The sequence below is a fragment of the Sceloporus occidentalis genome, unplaced genomic scaffold (assembly GCF_023333645.1).
Source record: "Sceloporus occidentalis isolate IW3139 unplaced genomic scaffold, rSceOcc1.0.p SCAF_4, whole genome shotgun sequence".
NCBI lineage: Eukaryota > Metazoa > Chordata > Lepidosauria > Squamata > Phrynosomatidae > Sceloporus > Sceloporus occidentalis.
In genome coordinates, this window is record NW_028316984.1 from 8011594 (window position 1) to 8035973 (window position 24380).

General features: G+C 40.6%; 1 protein-coding gene across 8 annotated transcripts in view; it reads left to right on the forward strand.

Moving 5' to 3' along the window:
- The window catches only part of LOC149313473 (EH domain-binding protein 1-like), a 318359-nt gene extending 297135 nt beyond the window's left edge, over nt 1-21224 (forward strand). For all 8 annotated transcript variants that reach the window (XM_089519151.1, XM_089519153.1, XM_089519155.1 and 5 more), the window contains 4 exons: nt 7619-7718; nt 11303-11376; nt 19736-19850; nt 20168-21224. In XM_089519151.1, coding sequence (XP_089375277.1) covers nt 7619-7718; nt 11303-11376; nt 19736-19850; nt 20168-20258 — 380 coding nt within the window. In that variant the 3' untranslated portion in view covers nt 20259-21224. The remainder of the gene's footprint in view (nt 1-7618; nt 7719-11302; nt 11377-19735; nt 19851-20167) is intronic.
- The last annotated feature ends 3156 nt before the right edge of the window (nt 21225-24380 follow it).

Sequence of the window (24380 nt, forward strand, 5' to 3'; positions counted from 1 at the left end):
TTACTAGTTTTAAAAGAGGTCTTTCCTCCTCTCTAAAAAGAACAAAACAATAGCTTAATGTGTATGTTATGTTGCAAAAAAAGGGAAGAAACCCCCACATATTTTATTCCATGACAGTGAGCTTGTATCCAAATGCTAAATCATTTACAGACATGGCTCACTCTTCATTTAAATAATATGTGTAGTCGTGATTCTTCAGGAAACAACATGAATATCTTCTGAATAGCCATTTATTTATACCCATTTGTACAGAATGATCTTAACAAGCTTTTTATATTAGATGTTGAGTGAAAAGGCACATAACTCCTGATTGATCTCTGTCTAGCTTTCCAAACTTGTGGCAAAGCAAGCTGTTGGCTAAGAAACTTGTTTTTTATCTTTAAAAAATAAAAGAAATTACAAGTACAGCTTTAAGTTGTGTTAGTGAACTACAGACCACTTTTTCTTTGCTGAAGGGAGACAAATGCCAGATTGTATATATATTATACATATGGTAATTTCATAAACAACTTTCAATTTGAGTTATAAAATCCATTGAATTGTGCAGAACTGTAGTGTTTTATGTTGTTGGTAGAAAAATTAAAGTCTGTGGCCATGTCATTTTGGCGATCAAAAAAGGCCTTCATCAGGCTACAATTGGCCTATTTCCAAATGCCACGCTTTTTCTTTTTACTCTTTCTTCCTTTGTTGCTAACCAGGGATTTGTGCCTATCACTACCTAAACCACATGACTAGCATCAGGGCATCACGTGGTCCAAAAAGAACAGAAAGCTAAACTTTAAAAAAAGCTTAAAATACTGTGAAAAAGATTGATGTCATTTAAAATGAATTATGTATTTCACACACTTCAATATTTAGCATTTATCTATAGTTATGTGTCTGTCATGCCCTTTGACAGTTAAAGGCAAGGTTTACCTATGTGGTATAACTCACTTTATCAGCACTGAAAATCACAAAATATCATTATATTTGTTGTCTGAGTATTTCCCTATCAAAAAGCCAGGACACATATATTAATCTCATTTCTGTGACTTGCCAAAGCTATTCATTAGAATAATAGGTTTTAATTATATGCAGTATTCATAAGAGCAGTTCTCAGTAGCTAGCTTTGGATTGAGAGATGCATTAACATAAGATGTTCTGGTGGTAGTGCTATTCTGTGAACTTTTGTACAAGAGCTAGTGAGAATTATAGTGTGACGTTGTGCAAGAGACTCTGTAACACATTTTGCTGGCCCATACCAGTCTCCCATTGGTCCCACTACAGAAGTCAGGGGAAAATCATTAGAGCCACATCCCCCCTTGTACCTTTTCCTTCCTTAGTGCTATACCCAAAGCCACCCTTTCTTATGGGTGGGATGGGAGGGGCAGGGTTCCAGGCACAGTGAAGGGTTTTTGGGTTTTTAACAATAACTGCATGCAAGCATGGCCCTTTGGTGGGTTTTTGTCATGCAAACATCTCATCAGCCTGCCAACATTTATTTTAGGCCCAGATTCTGGCAACTGGACCTCTGCGGCAAGCCAAATAGTCTTGATGTTTACTGCTGCCTCATCTGCTCCATAGTGTCATATATATACTGACCATTTTTTCTCTGCCTTGGTTCCTGCTCTGATCCTCTCCTGGGAAGATTGATTGGCTTTGACTGTTCACTGTAGACTTTGACCACTCTGGAGGCTTTATACCTTTTCCATTATTGTGTCTGAGTTTCTTCCATAATCCTATTGACATTATATCTCTTCAGCCTCTTCCCAGCTCCTCAAAACATTACTTCCTTTGCTGGAAGTTTGTCTTTCATGCAGAAGAAAATGCATGGCTGGTTGCAAAGAATGGCAAATTTGCCTTGAAACTCAAAGCTCCCCCCCCCCCCTCCCAGGGTAAGATACACTGCAAGCATATGTAGGATTCTTTCACAGATCTTGTCAAATGATCAGTTAATGTTTTGAAACAAGGCATGGTTTTTGTTTAAAAAAACATGCACACACACATGCACACACACACAATTAAAATGAGTACCTCAATAAATGTTTATATTGCTTACATTTTTACCAAAGACCTGATCTAGAAGTGCCCTTCTGCAAGCAGATTTGTTTAGCTTCCCACAAAGTAAGGAAGGTGTTTGAAGTAGTTCATGTTTGCCCTGTTGCAGGTCATTTAGCCATCAGTTGAATCATCATCAAGTTTTGGAAGGAGGCACAGGTGACAGAATATTAATTCCAGAACTTCTATAGTCTCTTCATAACTTGTTTGTCCATGACGCAAACATAATAACTTGTTAAAATGGGTTTCGCATTCTGTTAAGAGGAAAAGAGACTCACATATCAAATAAAGAGACACAGCCTTCTAGACCAAAATTTAATTTCTACCTGAGGCAACCTTCTTGGTTGCCTGAATTGCTTTCCCTTCCTTCCCCACAGCCAATATATGTGCAGAGCAGTGCATGTACACACAAATGTGGTGCAGCATCTAGCTGGCAGGTTTATATAGGAATACATACAATTGAGAAAGAACTATCTATCCTAAATTCTAGATCAGGAAGCAGATTGTAAAGACCCACACATTAAACTACAACTAATTTTCCTCCTCATTTTCCTCCTTATATTCCTCTAAATATTTATATTAATATGTTTAAAACCATCCACTCTAATCTCCCTTCCTTCTCTCCTCTTCCAGTTGTCCCTATTATCTCGCTCAACCACTTTTCTGTTTCTCACACTTGTCAAGTTGACTACTTTGTTCTTATCTAATCGTTCCACATGACTCTTTGGTCCCATCTCTTCCTATCCCAGCTTCTGGTTGCAATCTACTGTGCCAGTATCCACCACAAAATGTATGTCTTCACACTGATGCCTCCTTCCCTAACCTTTTCAAATGTGCCGCTCTTTCTCCAGTTCTCAATTATCATCTCTTGTACCATTTTCTCTCTGCTGCCTTCAGCCCCACTCTTTTCTACCCTTTGCCTTCAAAAATCCTGGAGCATGCTGCTTATCCCTGCTACTCCGGTGTTTTCAGTTCACCTTTTGATTCGCCATCAGTCTGGATTTCTCCCCCCACCAGCCCACTGAAATAGCCATTTCAAAAGCCAATAAAATAATCTCATTGCAAAATCTAAAGGCTCAGTTTTCATGACCTTTCCTCTGCCTTTAATAGATGATCACTTTCTCCTTCTTGATTCACTTTATGCTCTCTGTCTATGATTTTGCCCTCAAATAGTTCTCTTCCCAACTGTCAAATAATAATTTTAGTGTTTCCATAACCTCTGTTTTCTCTCTCTGTACAGGAACTGCTGGTCTAATCTTGGCCCTCATATCTTCAGTCTCATCATACTATCCTTGAGTGATCTCACTAAATTCTGTGGCTTTCATTTCAACTTATATACAAGTGACACCAAGCTCTCCTTCTCTACCTCTGAACTTCCTGCCTTCCTCTAATCCCGCATCCACCTGTCTGATTCTGGATTCTTCATCATCATTTCAAACTCCATATATTGGCTTTATCTTTGGTTTAGTTATCTTCTCTCTGTTTGTTTCATATATTGACCTTTGCAAACTCATGACATTTTTCCCTGTGCAAATTGCAGGAATGTGGTCCTTCCTTTCATGTACCTCTCAGAATACCTACATGACAATACCACTCCCCTGTGCTAATTCTTCCTCAAAACATACTTTTTCCATAAATCATTTGGCATACCCCTTTAGTTTCTACCTCTTATTACATATAAACCTCATATATTTGTTAAGGAAGCAATTGATTACTCTTTCACTGTTTAGACCTTTACTTTGTTAGTTTTTTGTGGGTTTTCAGGCTATGTGGCCATGTTCTGGAAGAGTTTATTCCTGACTCTTCGCCATCATCTGTGGCTGGCATCTTCAGAGAATGCTGGCGTGGAAGTGAGTGGGGTGTATACACTGTGTGAGTGGGGTATATACACTGGGCGGTTTTCATTTGCACTTACTGGGTCTTGATTTTGGTGTTTTTTAGGATTGGTAGCCAAACTTTGTTTACTTTAAGGGCTTCTTCTTTCCTGTTGAAGTTGTCTAGGTATTTGTGGATTTCAGTGGCCAAAATCAAGACCCACCAATTGCAAATGAAAACCACCTAGGGTCAGGGGGGTTTCCCAGCAGACAGTGGATCACTAGTTAAATAGACACCCTGAGGATTTGCCATTTAGCAACAGACAAACACACAAATTAACATGTAAATCACTTCAACTCAACCAAGGGTCACACAGTATATATAGCCCACTCATTGTTCCGTGTTCTAGTCTCTGGAACAGCAGAAGGCATGATTTTCTGGCCCTTCACCATTTTGGTCGTCCTCCTTTGGACATGCTCCAATTTGTCAACATCTTTTTTTAATTATATTGCACAGAACTACAAACAGAACTGGACACAGTATTCCAGCTGAGGCCTGACCAGAGCAGAATAGAGGGGCACTATTATTTCCCTTGATCTACATACTATACTTCTATTGGTACAACCTAAAATAGCATTGGCCTTTTTAGCTGCTGCATCACACTATCGACTCGTGTTCAACTTGTGGTCTACTAGGACTCCTAGATCCCTTTCGCGTGTAGTTTCATTAAGCCAGGTGTCCTCCATCCTATATCAAGGAGTATGGTGTCATCTGCATATCTTAAGTTGTTGATGTTCCTTCTTCCAATCTTCACTCTTCCTCCTTCTATATCTAAACCTGTTCTGTGTATGATATTTTCTACATATAAGTTGAACAGATAGCATGATTAAACACAGCCTTCCCTGTGACCCTCTTGCCAACTGAGAACCATTCTGTTTCTCCACATTCTGTTCTTCCAGTAGCCTCTTGTCCTAAGCACAGATTCTTCATCAAGACTATCAAATGTAGTGGCATTACCACATGAAAGAGCATTCCACAGCTTTTCGTGATCTGTGATAGCTAAAAGCCCCCAAAATGGGATGCTCTGGTGGTCCATTGAGCTGGCTTTGAATCCACTGCATCCATAGCAATTCTGTTCCAGTGCAATTTATCCAGGCCAAGCCAATCAGTTACGAGACTGGAGCTGACATACATAGTTTCCCTTCATTGCTTTCAGAGGGTGAAATACAAAATACAGTGGTTCACAAGCCTGAAAAGTCTAGCAAAATGGTTCCCCCAAACACAAATCTTATTTGTGATGTGAAAGCCAGCATAGCTTGAAGTACCATGGGAAAGCCATCACTCTGTCCCTCTGTGACCCCATTTAGAATTGAACAGTCTGCAGTCTTGTGCACACTTAGAGTAACTTTTACTGAACCTAATAGGAATTAAGAGGGCACTAGTAGGCCCTGGCATGCCCAGACCATTCACTGACAGTGGGCCATTTCACCACTGTTCCTACAAACTGGTGCTTTGTCACTGGTCATTTGGTGGGTCCTGCATGCAAGGTCCTGCACCTCAACCCAGTCCTAGTTGCATCACTGTGCTTGTCTAAGCCATTTTGCCACCTGAGGCACGCTAACAATTGACAGGGGCTTCAGTGGGTGTTGGGATTGGTATACTTTGTTCCACCACGTTTCCAGTCTACCACCTGAGACAAGTGGCTTGTGACAGAACGGGCCTGAAGTTTAAATTAACTAGAATGTTGACTTAAAGGTAACTTAAATGGCTGTCTTACACTTTGAGCCTTATCTCATTACAAAAGTAAGCCAAGACACAGCAATAGAGAAGCGGCTTTCTGTTTACCTCTCCACATGTCCTTGAAGCAGTTCTGTTCTATTTCCAAGAAAGACAGTCATAAAAGCATGTTTTTTTGTTGCAGTGGAAAAATCCGTTTGACAAAAGGCATGATTTTATGACCATTCCTCCCTCTGGAGGGAAAACAGAAGGTCTATGACATCATGCGGGAAGGTAAGCAGAAAGTTGCTTCTGTCTCACTGCATCTTGTCTTACTTTTGTAATGCGATAAGGCTCTTCATCTCAACATCATTGACAAGCAATTTATTTGAAACTGAAAAGGATCTTTGGCTCCAGTCCTACACACACTTCGTTGGACAAACTCCAACTCCACGGAGTTCAGTATGACTTACTTCTGAGTATGGATCATAGGAGCGTCAGCAGAGAGGCTTATTTATGCTTATAAAAGACCATTGGTACTGTTTGGTACAATGGTAGTGGTAGTACAGATTTTAATGGTTTTCAGTTGGTGGGCTCCCATAGTGGAGAAGCAAACAAAGAAAATCAAAGTGTGCAATTGTGACCTGTCTCCTCCCAAACAGTTATATGCAAGGAGGTTAGCAACAAAGAAAAAATAATTCTCCTATCCATTCTCATCCTTCTGATCCTAGCTCACTACAAGCATGTTTCTGTAATATGCCACTGTGATAAGCAAACTTCTTGCAATGTGAAGCTTATTTGTCATTACTTTTTTTAAAGGATTTTCTTTTTAAAATAACCAGCATGCAGAATCTGTTTTGTGTCAGGTACCTGATATGGAGGGTAGACAGGGAAGAACATTTTGATCTAAATTCCAGCCTAGCTCAGATTAGGGCAGTCCGATTGAATCCAAGGATTTTACAAATAAATCCCATTGATACAGTGGGTCCACTCCAGTTGGGACTAGCAATTGGATATAGGCCCCAGATAATAAAAGAGTACAAGGAACAGGGAAGGTGACACTTGTTTTTTGTTGCTCCAGAGAGTAGAAGACAAACCAATAGATTCAAATTACAAGACAAGAGATTCCACCTAAACATTAGGAAGAACCTGTTTACCTGTAAATGTTGGTCAACAGTGGAACAGACTACCTTGGAAAGTGGCAGACTTTAGAAGTCTTTAAACAAAGGTTGGGTGGCCATCTTTCAGGAGTGATGTAAATATGTATTCCTGCTTGGCTGATTGATTAGATGACCCTTTCAGCCTGTTTGAGCTTTAAGATGCTGTGTTTCTGTGACCAAGACTGCAGTTACAGTGAACAGTACGGTTCGGCCCCAAGATGATATAGACAGTATATTACATTCCCTTTCCTTGGCCTTTAACTGTGACTCAAGGGAGAATTTCATTGTAAACCAGCCCAAGGACATTGTTTGTTAAAATGCAGTACATAAACATAAAACTGAATAAAGAGAAAAAACTGGAGATACACATTTTTTCATTATTGATACTTTGAAAAAAAATTGTAGATCCTATGGGCCATTCATGGGAATATTGTGAGTACACTCCTCTCTTGGAATCCTTGTGCACTCCCTTGTCTGGTGTTTCTCAAACTTTGGTCCTCCATATGTTTGGACTTCAGCTCCCAGAATTCCTGATTGTTGGCCTAATCAACCCCCTGCCAAGCAGAAATACATGCTTACATCTGGGAACTGAAGCCTAAAACACCTGGAGGACAAAAGTTTGAGAAACGCTGCTCGTCTGTTCAGAGTAGCTTTCTTAGAGCGAATACAGAGCAGCAATATGGGGTAATTGAAGCAGCCATTTTCTCCACTTGGCAGTCTTGGGATCCCAAATGTGGCATTTAAATATTTGTGATTAACATCTAAAAAGGTATATCCATATTTTATGATGTCATTATCCAGAAAGCCTACACAAGAGACCATTCAGATTTATCATTTGATTACACTGTCTTGTGTAAATACATACAGATGTCCCTGTTTTTTTTTAACAGGAAGAAACACTGAAGAAGAGGAAGCTATGATGCAGGAATGGTTCATGCTAGTCAATAAGAAAAATGCCTTAATAAGAAGAATGAATCAGCTCTCCCTCTTGTAAGTATTGCCAGTTATAATGTACAAATCCTTTCACCTTTCTGCTTTCTTTCTGTAAGACTTTGGAGTGCTTCCCCCAGAGAGCCAAGTATTGGGGATTTCTTGAAGTAGCTCAGTTTTCAGGCAGTTCAAACAGAGCTAATAAAACATGTAATTCTGTAAATATAATACACCAGTTCTAAAATGAGACCATAGAAATGGATGGTGCTAATACTTGCATAATCAACCTTAATCAAGAGGGCTGTATATGTTTTCTACGTGAGAGATTCATACTTGATCCGGGGCCTCCTTGGATAGTGTGGGGGCTAGGCCACACCAGGTTCCTAAGGAGGGTGACACTACTTCTCCCCAAACATCTGCCTCTTGGCAGAAACAGGCTGTGGTGTTCACCTGTGGCCTTTTAAAACACTGAAGAGATGATATGATTGGGACAAGGCTCAATGGGAAGAGAAAGGAGAGGTCAAGATTTAAACAAAATTTTAATTTTAATTTTTTAATTTAAAATTTTAATTTAAAAAATCTGTTAAAATTCCCTTTAAAGACATTACACTTTGTAGTAAATTGTTGTTGCTGTCATTGTTCTACAGACTTTATGGGTTTTATTATAAAAACTCAATAAAAATTTCATTAGGGAAAAAATCACATCTTAACAAATTTTCACTTCAATCACATGAAACAATGTACATGTAAATGTGCGTATGTTTTTGTAATTTAAAGGTACAATTTTCATTTTGTTAGTTGTTTATGTCACAATTATTGCCAATTATATTCATTGCTATGTGGGAATTATGATTTGTGAATAACATTAGTACAAAAAAATTACTAAGTATTCTGTATGATATGTTATGGAGGAGGTCAGTGAGGGGGTGATGCCATGAGTTACCACACTGAGTGACGCCAACCCTAGTGATTGGAGCCATACATTCATTCATGCATATCAGTCAGGTCTCTTTGTAAATTCCAATGTGAATTTGATCCTCATCTTCTAGCCTAATATGTGGATTGGAAAATAGTTAACCTTCAAATGTTGGAAATTTACTAGTGCAGTTTAGCTCATAAATATTAAAAATGTATATTAGAAAGTATACAGTTGAATAAAATTTGCCCAGAAAGAAATATTTTGTTTTATGAGAAAATTAAGATTTCCATACCTGGCTGAATCACTGGTAAAACGTCCATAAAACATCCCTGAAACGTGGAGGAAGCATGCATATGTGGAAGCCAGGCATGCCTCCTCCATAGTCATTCAATCGTCGCTCCCTCTTAGTGTCCCTCAATCATCTCAAGGGGAGCGGATTTCCTATGAACACAAACTGTCAGTTGATCCTGTTAAGCAGAAACACTGGTCCAATAGCTGGGTAGTGACTAAATATGGAACATAGCTTCTCCAACCTTACTTGGGATTGGAGAATACATATGACATACAACTTTGGACGTACAACTTTGTTGTTTTGAGGTTCTACCAGGCACTTATCTTGCATAAGATGTACAGGAATTAATTGCCTAAATCCAACTTTGCATTTGTGTCTGACATAGCAGTATTTCCCAGCACCTCAGGGCAGGTTTTGAGGGTTCATCAGGGTCTGTAGGGAGAGGTTTACACCTTTGGCCCCAATTCTGTTGAAAGAAGGAGTGTCATTAGTGAAACAACCCCTGACCAATGAGAATGACCATGGAATTGCATTATGTGACTTGTTCCTTTTGGCACTTCTCTTTAAGGCAATCAAATGCACTAGGGCACTTTCTCAGATTTTCCCTAGGAATTGTTTCCCTTGTGAGGATTATTTACTCCTAAAAAGAGCATTGCTTTTTAAGAATAAATAAAATCCCAAGAATTCTTGCACCTAATGTTCAAACATCTGGATTCTGTTTCCAGCTACTGAACAGTCAGGGTGCTGCATCGTGTGGCAAACATTTTGTGATGGAAACCAGGCATTGAAGATAGGCTTCAGATATGAGCCCCATTTCAAAGTGAAGCCCAGACTGTCCTGTTGCTAAACAAATTTAAGCCCCAAATATTTAGTATGGGGGTTTATCAATGTGTGTGTGTGCGCACACACAAACGCATACATGCATGTGCTCTGAGTAAACATGAACATATGCATATTCTATTGTATTGAAGTACAGTCCGTCTTCCATTTTTGCAGGGATCCATTCCGGACCCCTCCCCCCCATGAAAATGGAGGCTCGCGCATATTCAAGCCTCATAGGCTTGAATGGGGCGCCCCCCACGCACGCCATTGGAAATAGCGAAGGTCACCTCTCCGCAGGTATTCAAGGGCGCGGATCCCAGATCCACAAGTTAGGAGGGGCAACTGGAATAGATGATACTGTACTAACACGTTATAGTGATCACATTTAATCATGCAAGGTGTATGATACAGAAGGATTAAACTTTACTGTCTACAACAAAATCTGACTTGCAGAACTGGGGCTTTGCTGGCTCTGTGATGAGTGAAAGGGGCCTATGGTGGTGTTTTGTTTCTGTTTTTATTTTAATAAATGAACCCTATAACACCCTACAGATTCTAATGAGAGCTTGGAATAGCTGTTTTTGCAGCTATAGCTCTGACAGTGGCCATGCTAGCTGGATTATTCTAGGAGATACTGTCCAAAAAAGTAATTTTTCAGTGCTCTGGTTCTGATACTCGGGTTCTAATCTTGTGGGGCTAATAAGCACACTTAGAAATATTAGAAGTTGCTGTGTGCACCACAGCAAAATGACTACCATGCATGGGGCATGGGATTAATGGCCACTAAAGAAAATACAAGGCAGAATTTGGAACTGAGCTCCAAATGTCAAAGCATGGCTTTCATATTGTCAAAACATCAATGTCCTAAAAGGATAACTGGTGACACTCTAATAAATATCCTATGCAAATAGCATGTCCCACCCTCCCCTTCAGAAACACATCAATCTACACTGTTCCCCATCCTAAAAGCAAGCATGCATCTTTGAGACAAAATTAAGAGAGCCAACCAACAACTTCATCTTTCAACCTGTTCTTTGCCCACTTTCTCAGCCTCAAAGATTCACCAATGCCCTTCCAAGACCCAGTACTGCAGCCAACTTAGTGACCAGCAGTAGGTCTGTTTTCTTTTTAGTTTTTAAGGTAATTTGAGCTCTAACAGGCTCCTGAAAGCAAACAGCAGCCTTGTCTTGCCTTTTCTAATAATGCCAGTGGACACACATGATGCTGAAGGAAAGCATTATCAAGAAAAGAAAGATAAGTGGCTGGAAGCTGCAAAGGTAAAAGTAGGAGTACAGTTTACAAAAAAAAAATCTAGGACGGACAGGATGTTTATTGGGGGAACCAAGGGGTCTGGTCCTCATTACATCACTTTGTAGACTCCAGTGATAGAATAAGGGATCCAGTAGTCCTTTAACATCAGTATTGCTTATTAAAATGAGCAGTGTTTGCCTGAAGAAAAAAGTTTTTCTTGGGTATCATTTGTTTAGAGTAGCTTAAACCTAAAGTGAAAAGTCAGTTATGTGTCCCAAAAATCAATGTAAATTAAAGGTTCTTTTAAGTGTTTAATGATTTAGTAATTAACATATTGATGAACTTTTGCAACTTGCCTAGGGAAAAAGAACATGACCTAGAAAGAAGGTACGAACTGCTGAACAGAGAGCTAAGAGCAATGCTTGCCATCGAAGGTAAGAAAATGATGTAAAAGTTTAAGAATTCTACCCTTGAAAAAAATTATCTGATTTTGTAGGTATAGCAAAAAACAGACTGTGCATTTCTAAACCAGATTTGTGAATTTAACCTATAGACCTGTGTGAACAAGAGGGCAGAGTCCCTCTTAAAATTAGCTTGAAACAGACTGGAAAAGCATGGTGTGGGTTCATGTCCTGGCAATTTTTGTTCATTTTCTCAAGATAAAATGACATTAGCTTTGACCCAACAGTACTGTTTTTTCCTCAGTACAAAATGGAAAAACTGACACATAAGATTCATTATTTTTAACAACTTAAAACATTTATTAGTTGAACCTTATCCACTTTAATTATAAACATATGTCAAGTAAATATTTCATCAGGCAGAACAGCAAGGTTACTACAATCCTTTGGACATATATTCTTTATTCTCTGTAGTTTTCCAAGAAGCAAATCACCTCACCTGAATGAAAACTCTTGCACAGATTGACATAGGGGATAAATTAAACAATTGCCTCCTCTTCATAATGCTTTCAAATAACTGTACAGTAATCCAACATAGAGTATGATTTATAATAAAAGGGAACATCCAGATAGGTTAAATGACTGCTTTAGCTTATTTTGTTATTTAAATATGCCAGGTTTTTTTTAATAAAGCTGTTTTACTTATACCTTTCAGCCACAAATTCTGGCTTTAACAGTTCAAAGATGTTTGCTTAAAAGTTAATCCTCTGGGCTCTGTAAAATGGACCTTTTGTCTAATCAATGCAAATTGATTTTGCTATTCTGTATTGACCTCTTAACCCTTTGACTGTCCATGGTAATTTCTTTCTTCACCTGATAAGGTACCTGATCCATAATAAATCAATTCTAATTAGTTTAGAGACATCACTGAAAGCATAGTTTGAGGGAGAAGCACAAGGTGTCAGGTAGCTTTCTAATCCACTTCTTTGTAGTTTCTTGACAAAACTCAAGAACTACTGGGGGCCTGAGTAAAACCTAAATTAAAACATATCCATTGCTTTCAAAAGGTGAGTTTGACACTTAGAATCATAAAATATTTAAAAGAACTAAACATTTTGAGCCGAGACTTCTGGAAACTGTCCTTTCAAAGATCTTTCTTCTTCTTCAGTGAATGTGGGAAGTATAACTGAGTTAAATTTAAATTGGCAGCATGAGCTTTCATAGACTTCAGTCTACTTCCTCAAATACACTTGGTGGAGTGGAAGCCAGGTACAGACATATATATGTCATTGGTATGTGAGGATGTCAATTCAAATTACAAATCTTTCTGTATGGAAATGGTCCAACTTCATTTCCATACACAAAGATTTGTAATTTGAATTGACATCCTCACATGCATGTCTGTACCTGGCTTCCACTCCACCAAATGCATCTGAGGAAGTAGAGTGAACTCTACGAAAGCTCATTCTGCCAATTTCTTTTTTTCAGTTAGTCTCAAAGGTGATAACAGGATCTCTCTACATACTGATTCTCCAGACTAAGGCCTGGTACAGACCGACACTTTGTGCCAAAAGTAGGGCTGCTGTTTACACAGGTTGCGCCATGATGATGTCACTTGTGCATGGCGCATAAACGTGCCACACATGGGAAACGTCATGACGGCGCAATGCAACCCTTATGCCGCTCCTGTAGTGTCAGCAAAAGAAGCTCCTTTTTAGGGCTACTTTTCCTGGCAGGTTGGAGACATGGCATCTGGTTGCCGCATCCCACCCTGCGCATCCAGGGGAGGCACAGCGTCGCTCCTTTTAGGCTGTCTGTACAGCCCCTAACATGGCTATATCTTTGAGTTAGATTTATAAAGTGGTTATCACATCTTTAGGAATAATGAGGACACACAGCAAAACAAAACATTTTTATAATCTGTTTTAGGCACCACCTATTCATCCCAGTCAAGGTGCATAATGCCCAAAGCAAGGCACTAGGTCCTAAGTGTAAAAAGCAGAAAAGACACACACTTCTTCCCATCCTGAGCAGTAGAAAAAGAATAATCACTTAAATAGCTAACGATCTACTGTCCTTTCATAATATCCAAATATGTAACCAAATCTGGCTAGGGATGCAGTGGCTTAGTGGTTAAGACACCAGTTCTGATGATCAGAAGATCAGAATGCTGGCAGTTCAAGACCCGGGTGCTGTATGATGGGGTGAGCTCCTGTCACTAGTCCCAGCTTCTGCCAACCTACCAGTTCGAAAGCATGCAAATGCAAGTAGATAGATAGGTACTACTTCTCAATGGGAAGGTAACAACATTCGGTGTAGTCATGCTGGCCACATGACCACCACAGCAGTCCTCAGACAATGCTGGCTCTTCGGCTTAGAAATGGAAATGAGCATTTGCCCCCTACAGTTGGTTACAACTAAACATTCATGTCAAGGGACTACCTTTACCCTTTTAACTAAATCTGAGGCCATTGTCATTTTGCATTATGTTAAAATCAGACCTGATTATAATCTTCATTGCAATGATTGGTAACAATAATATCAGCTCTTCAGACTGTAAGTTGGGTAGTATACATCTACTATGCCTTAGAATTTACATTTTATTTGGGGTGGAATCTAATTAGCTCCTCCCACTGATGGAACAGTATCTATCCATGGAAAAGGGAAAAGAGGATTCTCCCTTTTATCCACTGGCTGTGGTACTGGCAGATTTGGGATGGAGAGGAGAAAAAATGTCCTGTTGGACAGGAACCTCAAGGTGACAAATTTCAGTTTGAAATTATTTCACTAGATTATTCCAGTCTTCTACAACTAAGACTCACTTAGGTTTCTCTTTATTATCTAATTTAACAGAATATTAGCCCAGAAGTTACATTGGGTTGTCCATCTGCAACATAAATGTAATGTTGTGTGCCAACAGTAAATTGTGCTTTGTGACATTGCACTGGTAGAACAGTTGGTGTGCTCAACTGACCCAAGGCTTAGAAAAGCTTAAATTATTGCTTTTACCTCTCTTTCAGTACTGTAACACATAACCACTGTCACACAGATAGTAGGAAAGACTTTATTTATATACCTACGAGTATATTTCCATGGAATTTTCACCCCATGGTACAGATATCCATGGAAACTTCATGTAGTTTCACAGATAGCCTTGCTTTTAAGAACGGCAGGTATAAATCAGATGCATATCCAAATGCAGATGTTCTCAGTGGATTTGTGTTCCTATTCTTATATACACACACACATACCCTGAAGCTGGTTTGTGCATTCAGCAAACCCATAGGAAGACATCAACTGTATTGATGAAGCACAGAAATTACAGACATTTATTTTTACAATCTTGCTTGTAGTATTTCTGGAAACATTTTTTTCCTTTTCACATTTCATTTAGGATTGTTTGAAATTTTTCACCAAATAAATAGAAGAAAAGGAAAAGACCTTTGTTTATAGCAATCCTTCCTTTAGGAAGAAATGGTTTCATTATATGACTATGGGTCAAGGTCTCAAAAATTAGCTAGCTGATTGTTAATGTGCATTTGTGAAACATAAAGGAAGTTCACAACTAGTGCAGAAATCAAGTTGTCTCATGTAAACACAGTGCAACTATACAGCAGCCACCAGCTGAGTATTGAGGGTCTTTTGAAACCAGCTACTTTCTTGCATGCATTGCCCCTCATGTTCAGATGTAATGCCTCCTTAGAAAAGATAAAGTTCATGTTTTGCACACCTTAGGAGCGATGCATGTTCATTTCTCTGCCCAAGAAATGGATCATCTTTAGAATTTTGTACATCTTGATTCATTCTTGGCTTCGAGTTTGAAGTGGGTGCTCTTCTTAAAAGGATTTATGCATAGGTTCACTATTTTTGTAGCTATGGTTTATATGATAAGCTTTTTATATTTAAAATCAATATGTAATCCTGTGGAGGAGCTTATCCCCTAAAACCCCATTTGTAAATCTATTTTAGCTTTGTTACACGGCGCTGCCACAGTATTCCATAGATTGATTAGGTTCAGCAGTAGAATCCTATCAAATGGCCTCCTCTGATGATGATGCAAACTCTTTCAGGATTGCTAGTTGACTGGAACTAGAGATAAGGCTTCGACTGCAATCCCCCAATGTGCTCTTTACAAAACTAGCATTAATTTTCATCAAAACTGCAAAGCTTATTTTATAGTGACAAGACTGAAGGGATCTTTTTTTAAAACTACAGAATTTTGGGTATTTTCATTATGGTATTTCCTGTTAATATATGTCTTTTTCCAATGTCAGTGTCTTTTCTTAGCAGAATTAATTATTTTAAGAAATTAATTCATCCACCATATACTTTTTTCTGAAAGTTGTTAATAGAATTTCAAGTCACGAAAATTGGTCATTTCCAGAGATTGTACAACCTGTATTCACAAGTACTTAAATTTAAACTAATATCCTCCCACTCTAGACACAAGCTCTTTGGAGTAATCCTGTTGATTTCAAAGGGACTTGCTTAGAATAGCAATCCCCAAACCAGTACTTTACATAAGCAATTCTTTGATGCACCTAGCTGGGTCATTATCTGAAGCTGAAAAGGAACAGAATAACAGTTACACTCGACCCTTCTTATACACGGATTTTTTATACACGGATTCAAGCATTCACAGTTTGAAAATATTCAAAAAAAAGTATAAATTTCAAATATCAAACCTTGATTTTTCATTTTTTGTAAGGGACACCATTTTGCTATGTCATTATATTTAATGGGACTTGAGCATCCACGGATTTTGTTATCCACAGGGATCTTGGAACCAAACCCCAGCGTATAACAAGGGTCCACTGTACTTTGTTATATCCACAATTAATATGATTTCGACATGTTTTTACTTTTGTACACCATATAAGATTGACAGCATATAAGGAGGAGGAGTACTGACTGTCAAGAACCAAAAAGCCCCTTAAATTTAAATAAGCAACTTGAACAATCCTACACATCCACTTACCTAGGAGTAAGCCCCGTTGAACTCAGTGAGACTTACGAGTAAATGTTGGTAGGATTGCACTGTGAAAATCCCCACTGGAATTGTCATATCCTCCCTTCCAGCCTTTTAACAGCATATCACAAACCACCCTTACTTTCTAAAGCTGTTTCCTTTGTGGCATGAGAACAGGCAAGGCTGCTGTTTGAAGTTAAACTAGTCTAACTACCACCAACCCCTTGGACACAGAGAACTAGTTTCATGATTCTTCAAATCTTGGCCAATAATGAGAATCCTGTTGCTGTAGTAAGATGGTGTAGAAATTATTTTCTTTATTGCTCTATTTCTAAACTTCAGAACTTTATTTTCTGTCCTTAGAAAGATAATAACCCAAACTGAATCAGGGAGACTACTGTCTGTATAAATGCATTTAGGACTGAACTGTCACCAAGAAATACTGAGACTGGGATTTTACGCAATTTTCCCCCAAAAATATTCCATTTAAATCACTGAGACTTGCAGCCTCCTTTATCATCAATATTTGGTTTTTGCGGCAAATGCAGTCAGTTACTACCAATTATTCAGAAATTAGGTGAGAATAAGAATTGACTGTTCAGTGCTATTTTTTTTTCTGCATATGCTATCAATCATAGCCCTGAATTGATGTGTAAGTAAAGTTGTTTGACAGACTACTTTTACTACCTACAGTGATGGATTGCTGTTTTCGGTGTTTGGACTTTGAAAATGGAAGTCAGCATACTTATCAGCATTCTTTACAAAGTGTATCCCATCAAAAATTACAAATGAGGCTGGTATCAGTGAAAACTGCAAGCTCTAGGTTGTTGTTGTGTGCCTTCAAGTTGTTTCCTACATATGGCAATCTTAAGGCGAACCTCTTATGGGGTTTTCTTGGCAACATGTGTTTTGCCTTTGCCTTCCTCTGAGTCTGAGAACATGTGGCTTGTCTAAGGACACCTAGTAAGTTTCATGGCAGAGCTGGGAATCGAATCCTGGTTTCCAGATTTCCAATCCACTTAGCAAGATTGAAAATAGAATGTGTGTGCAAAGTACACAATTTAAATTGCTGTAAGTTGTGTCCAAGAAAAGGTCAGGTCTGGTCATCAACCATTTTAATTAAGAGTCCTTAATTTTGTCATACCTGTTAAGCTAGAAACCCACTCAGTTTGGTGTGACTTCCTCTCTAGCAAGAATATGATCTCGCAAGTGTATTGCCACGTGTGCTTACCTGGCTACCTGGGTGTAAGTCCCGTTGGTTTTTGTAAGACTTCTGAGTAGATACAGGATACATAGTGATCCTGTGATTATTTGTCATGTAAAAAGAGTTCATATTTAAGCAATCCTAAATAAGCTTCCATAGATAATGACTCCTACTGAAATTCATGATATTTAAGTCAAGCAACATCTCGTATTTTTGGGACATTGGTTATACTGGACCAAGAAATGACTGTTGTCCTGATCTTGTTTTGCTTCTCTAAATGTATGCATTGAAATGTACAAATTCCGCAAATTATGCTAAGGAAAATTTCATTTTTTAAAGGGGGGGGAGTAATAATACTAAAATTCCAGACTTTTAGTACTAACTAATGAGGAATTACAAGGTCATCGGTAATGTCTTTTTAAGCACATTGAGAACTTTGTTGGGATCCTTTCTTGTTAGTTCAGTGCCTAGAACATAACATATATTTGTTATTTTCTGCTTCTCTCTGTGATGTGTGTGTGTGTGTATGTGTGTGTATTCTCAGTATACTAACTATTCAGAATGTGAAGGCCGTTTAAAGAACGGATTACACATTCCTGACTTTTTACCGCTGTTTCTAAAAGTTTATTGGATGAGTCTGCATCTGATTTTTAATTTGTAAATACAAGGCCAACTTCACTCTAGCCCCACTCGCTTTCATAAAGCTCCTGAACAGTTTGCTGCCTTGAATAAATTTTGCTTTGGAGGGGGGTCAGGGGGATTTGAACCAGCACATTCTTGTGCGGTTTGTGAAGATTCACATGGTAACCAGTGGTCTGCATTGTTAGGTTTATCTGAATAAGCACCAGCCATGTGAGTTTTAACATGATTGCCCTGGGCAATGGAGAGAGGAGAGAGAAATCCAAAAGCTTTGCACTCCCTGCCTTTCCGCTGGTTTTTTTGGAAAGTGGACTTCACATGAGTCAGAAGCGATGGAGGTTTCTTTTAAAGCTGGTATCCTGTTTCCCTCCCGCTTCTCATTTGTTCTGCTATCTCCCTCATCATCTACTTCTCCTTCTTTTCATTGTTTACCTTCCTAATGAGGGAGGCGGGACAGACTGGCGCTTGATTGACGGACACAGGGCCTTGCAGCAGTGGTTTGGGAGTTTGAAGGGCTCCTGTGTTAAATCTACCCTTTTAAAAGGAAACCCTGATGTGGGTTTTCCTTATTAAACCGGCGGGCAGTGGAATCGGCAGAAGAAAATAAAAAAAGGTTTAATAAACGCGAGGTAGCCTCTTCTGTAACATCTAAGAACGAGAAATTAAAAACCTCAGTAATGGAGGAAAAAAGTGGGCATGGATTCATGCCACCATCACATTTAAAAAAAAAAACTTCGGCAAACAAAACTATTACAGAGACGACAAAGCTATCCTACAAACTACCAAATATTCAGTGTTACAGAAGAAGCTGGGTAATACTGTCCAACAGATGTACTTTATCCTCAAAGAAAAAATGCTAATTCTCTGTGCTGACTTTTAAAGTTATTCCGAAGCATCTGGTGCCCAGTGTGAGACATTTCCAACTGCTAAGACCTAGCAAGAATTTTTTAAAGGCAAAGAATAGGCTTTTTTTTTTTTTCTTTAGATTGGCGAGGAGGTTATAGTGAGATGAGGAAAAGTGTTTTGTATGTTTTGCTTTCGTACTCTTGCTTCTTAATTTTTCCTCTTTCGGAAACAAAATCCCTACACGCCCCACTACGGTGCAGTCCAAAATAAGAACTGAGTACGTTCACAGAAAGCGTGATTTATGCCTGATTTCGGAACACAATAGAAAATATATTTAATTCTGCAGACGCTGATAATTATGGGACGTTTTGGAAGTGAGTGATACGTGATACAACTCTAAAATGTTGTTTTTGTGTTTCACTGAGAAGTATTGGCTCTGACTGATCAAGTAGTAACTACCTACGAATATCCTATGAAATTCATGGGGTCCCTATAAATCGACAGGAAACTTGAAGGCACACACACAGGAGCGCTAGAAGTCAAATGCCTCTTGCTAGTTGAAGGTTATACCAATCCTTGGGAATATGAAATAATCCTTCAACCCTTATTGGCCCTGAGAAAGGAAGAGGCTGTTCATTGTCAAGACCAAAGATCTGGCTCTGATTTCTTTAAGTATTGCGCAGGTTTAAGCTTTCAAGGCACCTAGTTCTGGATTTCTTTTCTTTTCTTTCCAGACTGGCAAAAGACCGAAGCCCAGAAGAGGCGAGAGCAGCTTTTGCTGGATGAACTTGTTATTCTTGTTAATAAACGTGACGCTTTGGTCAGAGATTTGGATGCCCAAGAAAAACAGTGAGTTTAATATCTTGGCCAACACTAATAAAGCATGCTTTTTTCTTTCCTGTGGCCTTGTTTCATCTCATCTCCTTCAGGGAGAAAACTTTGAAGGAAGGTCACCGAAGCTGTTAAATTTGTAGAGATCCGGTGCAATCCAGTGTTCTGGTGGTGATGCCGCCAACCCAGTCAGATGGCATATGTCTTAGTCCCTGTGGCATGTGGCATTAGGGCCTGGGTTTTTCTTTGGGGGGGAGAGGTCGGTGCAACAGCTTTTCCTTTGAAATGTGAAGAAGAACTTTATTAAGAAAATGTTGTTATTTTTCCTTTTATAGAGCTGAAGAAGAAGATGAGCATTTGGAAAGGACTCTCGAACAAAGCAAAGGAAAGATGGCTAAGAAAGAAGAGAAATGTGTCCTTCAGTGATCAGCCTCCACTGAGCAAGCCATGTGTCATGTTTTATCATCTAACCTTTCTTTCATGTTGGAAATATTGACACCAAGACGTGAGGAAGGACGTTTCAGAAACTGCTGAAGCATTTGGCTAGACCAGCTTTTTTTACCCAAATTGTTTTCCTTCCCCTGCCCTCTCCTCCTTCCATTGAAGCAATATTACTTCAGAACTAGCTTTTCACTGGAATTGACTTGCAGGGTTTAGGCATAATTACTTTAAGTAGGTTTGCATCCCAGTGTTGCCACTTGGCAAACGTTTGTTGCGGGAAGAACTTACAAATACATACTTCTGCGTAATAATAGCTTTGCAGAGCGGAGGAGGAGGAGGAGAAGAAGAAGAACCCATTTTGCATTGTTTTCATGTAGTCCTGCCATGTGTAATATGTAATACGCTACCCAAAAGTTTTATAGTTAGATCATACTCAGACCATTGATTATTACGGCGTGCTATACTTACCGATGTTTCTTTCGGACGCAGTTTTACTTTTATTGTAAGTATCCACTTTTAAGGCTTCCTTGTGCGCTCAGAGAGCAGTTCTTTTTAACCTATACGCTGCAAGGACCTTGCAAGCTAAAGAAGTGATTGTAATAATAAGATTACTGAGGTGTAATCAGTTTACAAAAATGTTCTTCTTTAGAAGCAATCCTGTTTTTTTTCCCCCTATTAATTATTTATTTACCATTTATAGATTTGCTCCCCTTCATTTTGTTGGACCTCGGCATTCTGGATCCACAATGCTATTAATATTTATTCTGTATCCATGGGGGCGGGGGGGGGGGGGTGTCTGTCTTGCCATTGTTTGTGACGACAACAACAACAACAACCACAAAAGACCCTTGCCAGTTAATATATCTTTCTCGGATGTCCTGCTCATTTTTTTTGTGGAAACGGTTATGTTTATTTATTACAATACCAAGTTATGTACATATTTTCAATAAAGCTGGATCTTTCTTATCTTAACTATCCTGGTCTTACAAAATCTTTAGAAAGCGTTTGTTTTTCTCAGGAGTGCAATGGCCACCAAATACAACGAATCCGTTTTTTAAAGGAATCAATTTTACACGTTTCGTGTTTGTTTTTTGAGGCATATTGGAAGAAATGGAAATAATCTGAGAGAGGGTTGTTGTCCTGTGTGGGTTTTATTTTCCCTTCCTAGCTCCGGTGTGTATCCTACTAAAGACTTTCAAAGGAAGGGGCCTCCTAAGCCAAGATCAATCGTTTTATAGCCTTCAGGACGGCTACCACTAGTTGGTCATTGAGTAGTTTGTGTGGTTTCTCTGATACATTTTACAGCTAATAACGCTTTAGCATAATGTTCTCTAAGGTGTAAATGAATCCCTCTGAATTCAGTGGGCTGAAGTTTCTATCCAGGGCTATTAAAGTGGACAGAGCCTTAACCAAAGAAAGAGCTGGGCTTGTCCTCCAGTGAAGACACCTCTGTGTGTGTGTGTGTGAAACCCTTTTTATTAAAGTGATCCTGGAGAATAAAGGCGTCTGACTCCCAGGCGCCTCTCTTGGACGGGAGCTTCTGTAATTTGGGAAGGAGGACCCCCTCTTTGTGCAGCCACACCTGCAGCCCAGGCTCCCCTGCTGTCCTGAGTTCAAAAAACTTGGAGGGGATTTTGAAACAAGGAATGAATGACAAGAGGGGCACTTCTTCTCCCAAGGCTGGGCTGGCTGGGTTTTTGTAGGTACTGTGTTGGGTGGCTGTGTTGATGTCTCTCTGCAAAACCCAGTGTGGATTCCTGGGGCTTTTGCAGCAGAGGGGCCTTGGGTCCCGGGGCAGAAAGGGGCAGAGGGGTCCCAGGCCAAGGATCCCCATCAAAGGCCAAGAAGCCCCACTGCTGCAGGGAGGAGGCCAGCCAGGGAGGCCAGGCCAGGCTCCCCCAGGGAAGGAGGGCCACCAAAGCCCCCCTCCTCAGGTGCCCCTCCACAGACACACAACACAACACAGGCCCCTCGGGACACACACGCCAGGAGCCCCTCAGTCTGCTTTCCCTCTTCATTCCCTGCTGTCCCCTTCCATCTTTCCTTCCTTCTTTCCTTTCTTTTTCTTTCTTTCCTTCTTTTTTCCTTCCTCCTCTTCTTTTATTCCTTTCTTTCTTTCCTTCCCTCCTTTTTTCTTTCTTTCTTTCCTTCTTTTTCCTTCCTCCTTCTTTTATTCTTTCTTTCTTTCCTTCCCTCCTTCTTTCTTTCCTTCCTTCCTTTCTCCTTTTTTCTTTCTTTCCTTCCTTCCTTCCTTCTTTTTTATTTCCTTCCCTCCTGCCTTCCTTCTCTCCTTTCTTTCCATTATTCGTTCCTTTCTTTCTTTCTTTTCTTCCATCTCTCTTCTTTCTTTCCTTCCTGCTTTGGTTCTTTCTTTCTTCTTTCTTTCCTTCCTTTCTTTCCTCCCTCCCTCCCTTCCCTTTCTAGGTTTCAGGGAATCTGGGCCCAGAAGGGAGGGAGTCCCATGGGGCGGGGGGGGGGGGAACGTCCTCCTTTTCCCGGAAGCGTCCTCCTTTCTTGCCTTCCTTCCGCAGGCCTTTGGAGCGGGGCTGTGCATCTCCAAGAGGGCTTTGGGTTTCTCTTGGGCCCGGTCCTCCTGCCTCCCTCTCTCCCCCGGGAAGAGCCCAGGGGACCCTCCTCCTCCATCCCCCGACGGATCCCGGCTGGGTTCCCTGGAGGAGTGGGAGCGGGAGAAGGGGCTCCAAGGGACCGGATCCCCGGCCCTTCTCTCTCGGGGCCAAGGAGGGGGCTTCTCTCCCTCTCCCTGCCGCCTTCCCGACCAGGAGGGCGCCCCAAAGGCTCCCAGGAATAGAAGACACACACAGACACCCCCAAAGACCCAGGCCCCCCTCTTCCTCTTCTTCCCTGGAGGAAGGAAGGAAGGAAGGAAGGAAGGAAGGGAGGGAGGGAGGGAGGGTGAGGTAAAGAGGGAAGGCAAGAAAGAAAGAAAAGAAGGAAGGGAGAGAAGAAAGGAAGGAAAGAAAGAAAGAAAAAGGAAGGAAGGAAAGATAGAAAGAAAGAAAAAGGAAGGAAGGAAGGAAGGAAGGGTGAGGTAAAGAGGGAAGGCAAGAAAGAAAGAAAAGAAGGAAGGGAGAGAAGAAAGGAAGGAAGGAAAGATAGAAAGAAAAAGGAAGGAAGGAAGGAAGGAAGGAAGGAAGGAAGGAAGGAAGGAAGGAAGGAAGGAAGGGTGAGGTAAAGAGGGAAGGCAAGAAAGAAAGAAAAGAAGGAAGGGAGAGAAGGAAGGAAGGAAGGAAAGAAAGAAAGAAGAAGGAAGGAAGGAAGGAAGGAAGGGGAAGGCAGGAAAGAACGAAAGGAAGGAAGGAAGGTGTGGAAGAAGAAGCAGTGTCTGGGCGGCCAATGTGCCTCTAAGCCCCCCCTTAACCCCCCCCCCCCGGCCTGGCTCCCTGCGTGGGCCCTGGGTCCTGTCTGGGCGAAGGATTTGGGCAGGATCCTGGGGCCCCTTCCCTCCTCCAGACCCCGAGGAAGAGAGGGCATTTGGGGGGAGGCTGTTTGGGGTCCGAAAGGGCAGAGAGTCCTGCCCTCCTTCTCTCTCAGTCTCTCTCTCTCTCTCTCTCTCTCTCTCTCCGTCTCTCTCTCTCCATCCTTAATTCGTTGGATCCAAGAGAGAGAGAGCCTGGTTCTCTTAGAGAGGAAACCATTCCGAGGGAAGGGGGTTTGCAGCCCAGCTTCCACCACCCCCCCACCCACATTTCCTCTTCCTCTTCCTCCCCGCCGTGCTCCTTACCTCTCCAAGTAGTTCTGCATTGAAGGATCTTGGGGAAGCCCTTTTGTCGGCTGCTCCGAAAAAGACTCAAGCAGGCGGCCAGGTGAAAAAGTCCTCTCCCGAGGAGGAAAAAGGAAGGAAGGAAGGAAGGAAGGAAGGAAGGAAGGAAGGAAGGAAGGAAGGAAGGAAGGAAGGAAGGATAAAGAAATGAACTAATAAAGAAATAAACCTGGCCTAAAATGCCTTCCAGCTGAATGCGGGCTTCCTTCCCCGACGCTCCCGAAACTTTTCTGCCTCTCCTGCGAGTCCTTCTTTCTCTCTCTCTCTCTCTCTCTCTTTCATTCTTTCTTTCTCTCTCTCTGGCTCTGGCTCTCCTGTCTGCTTCG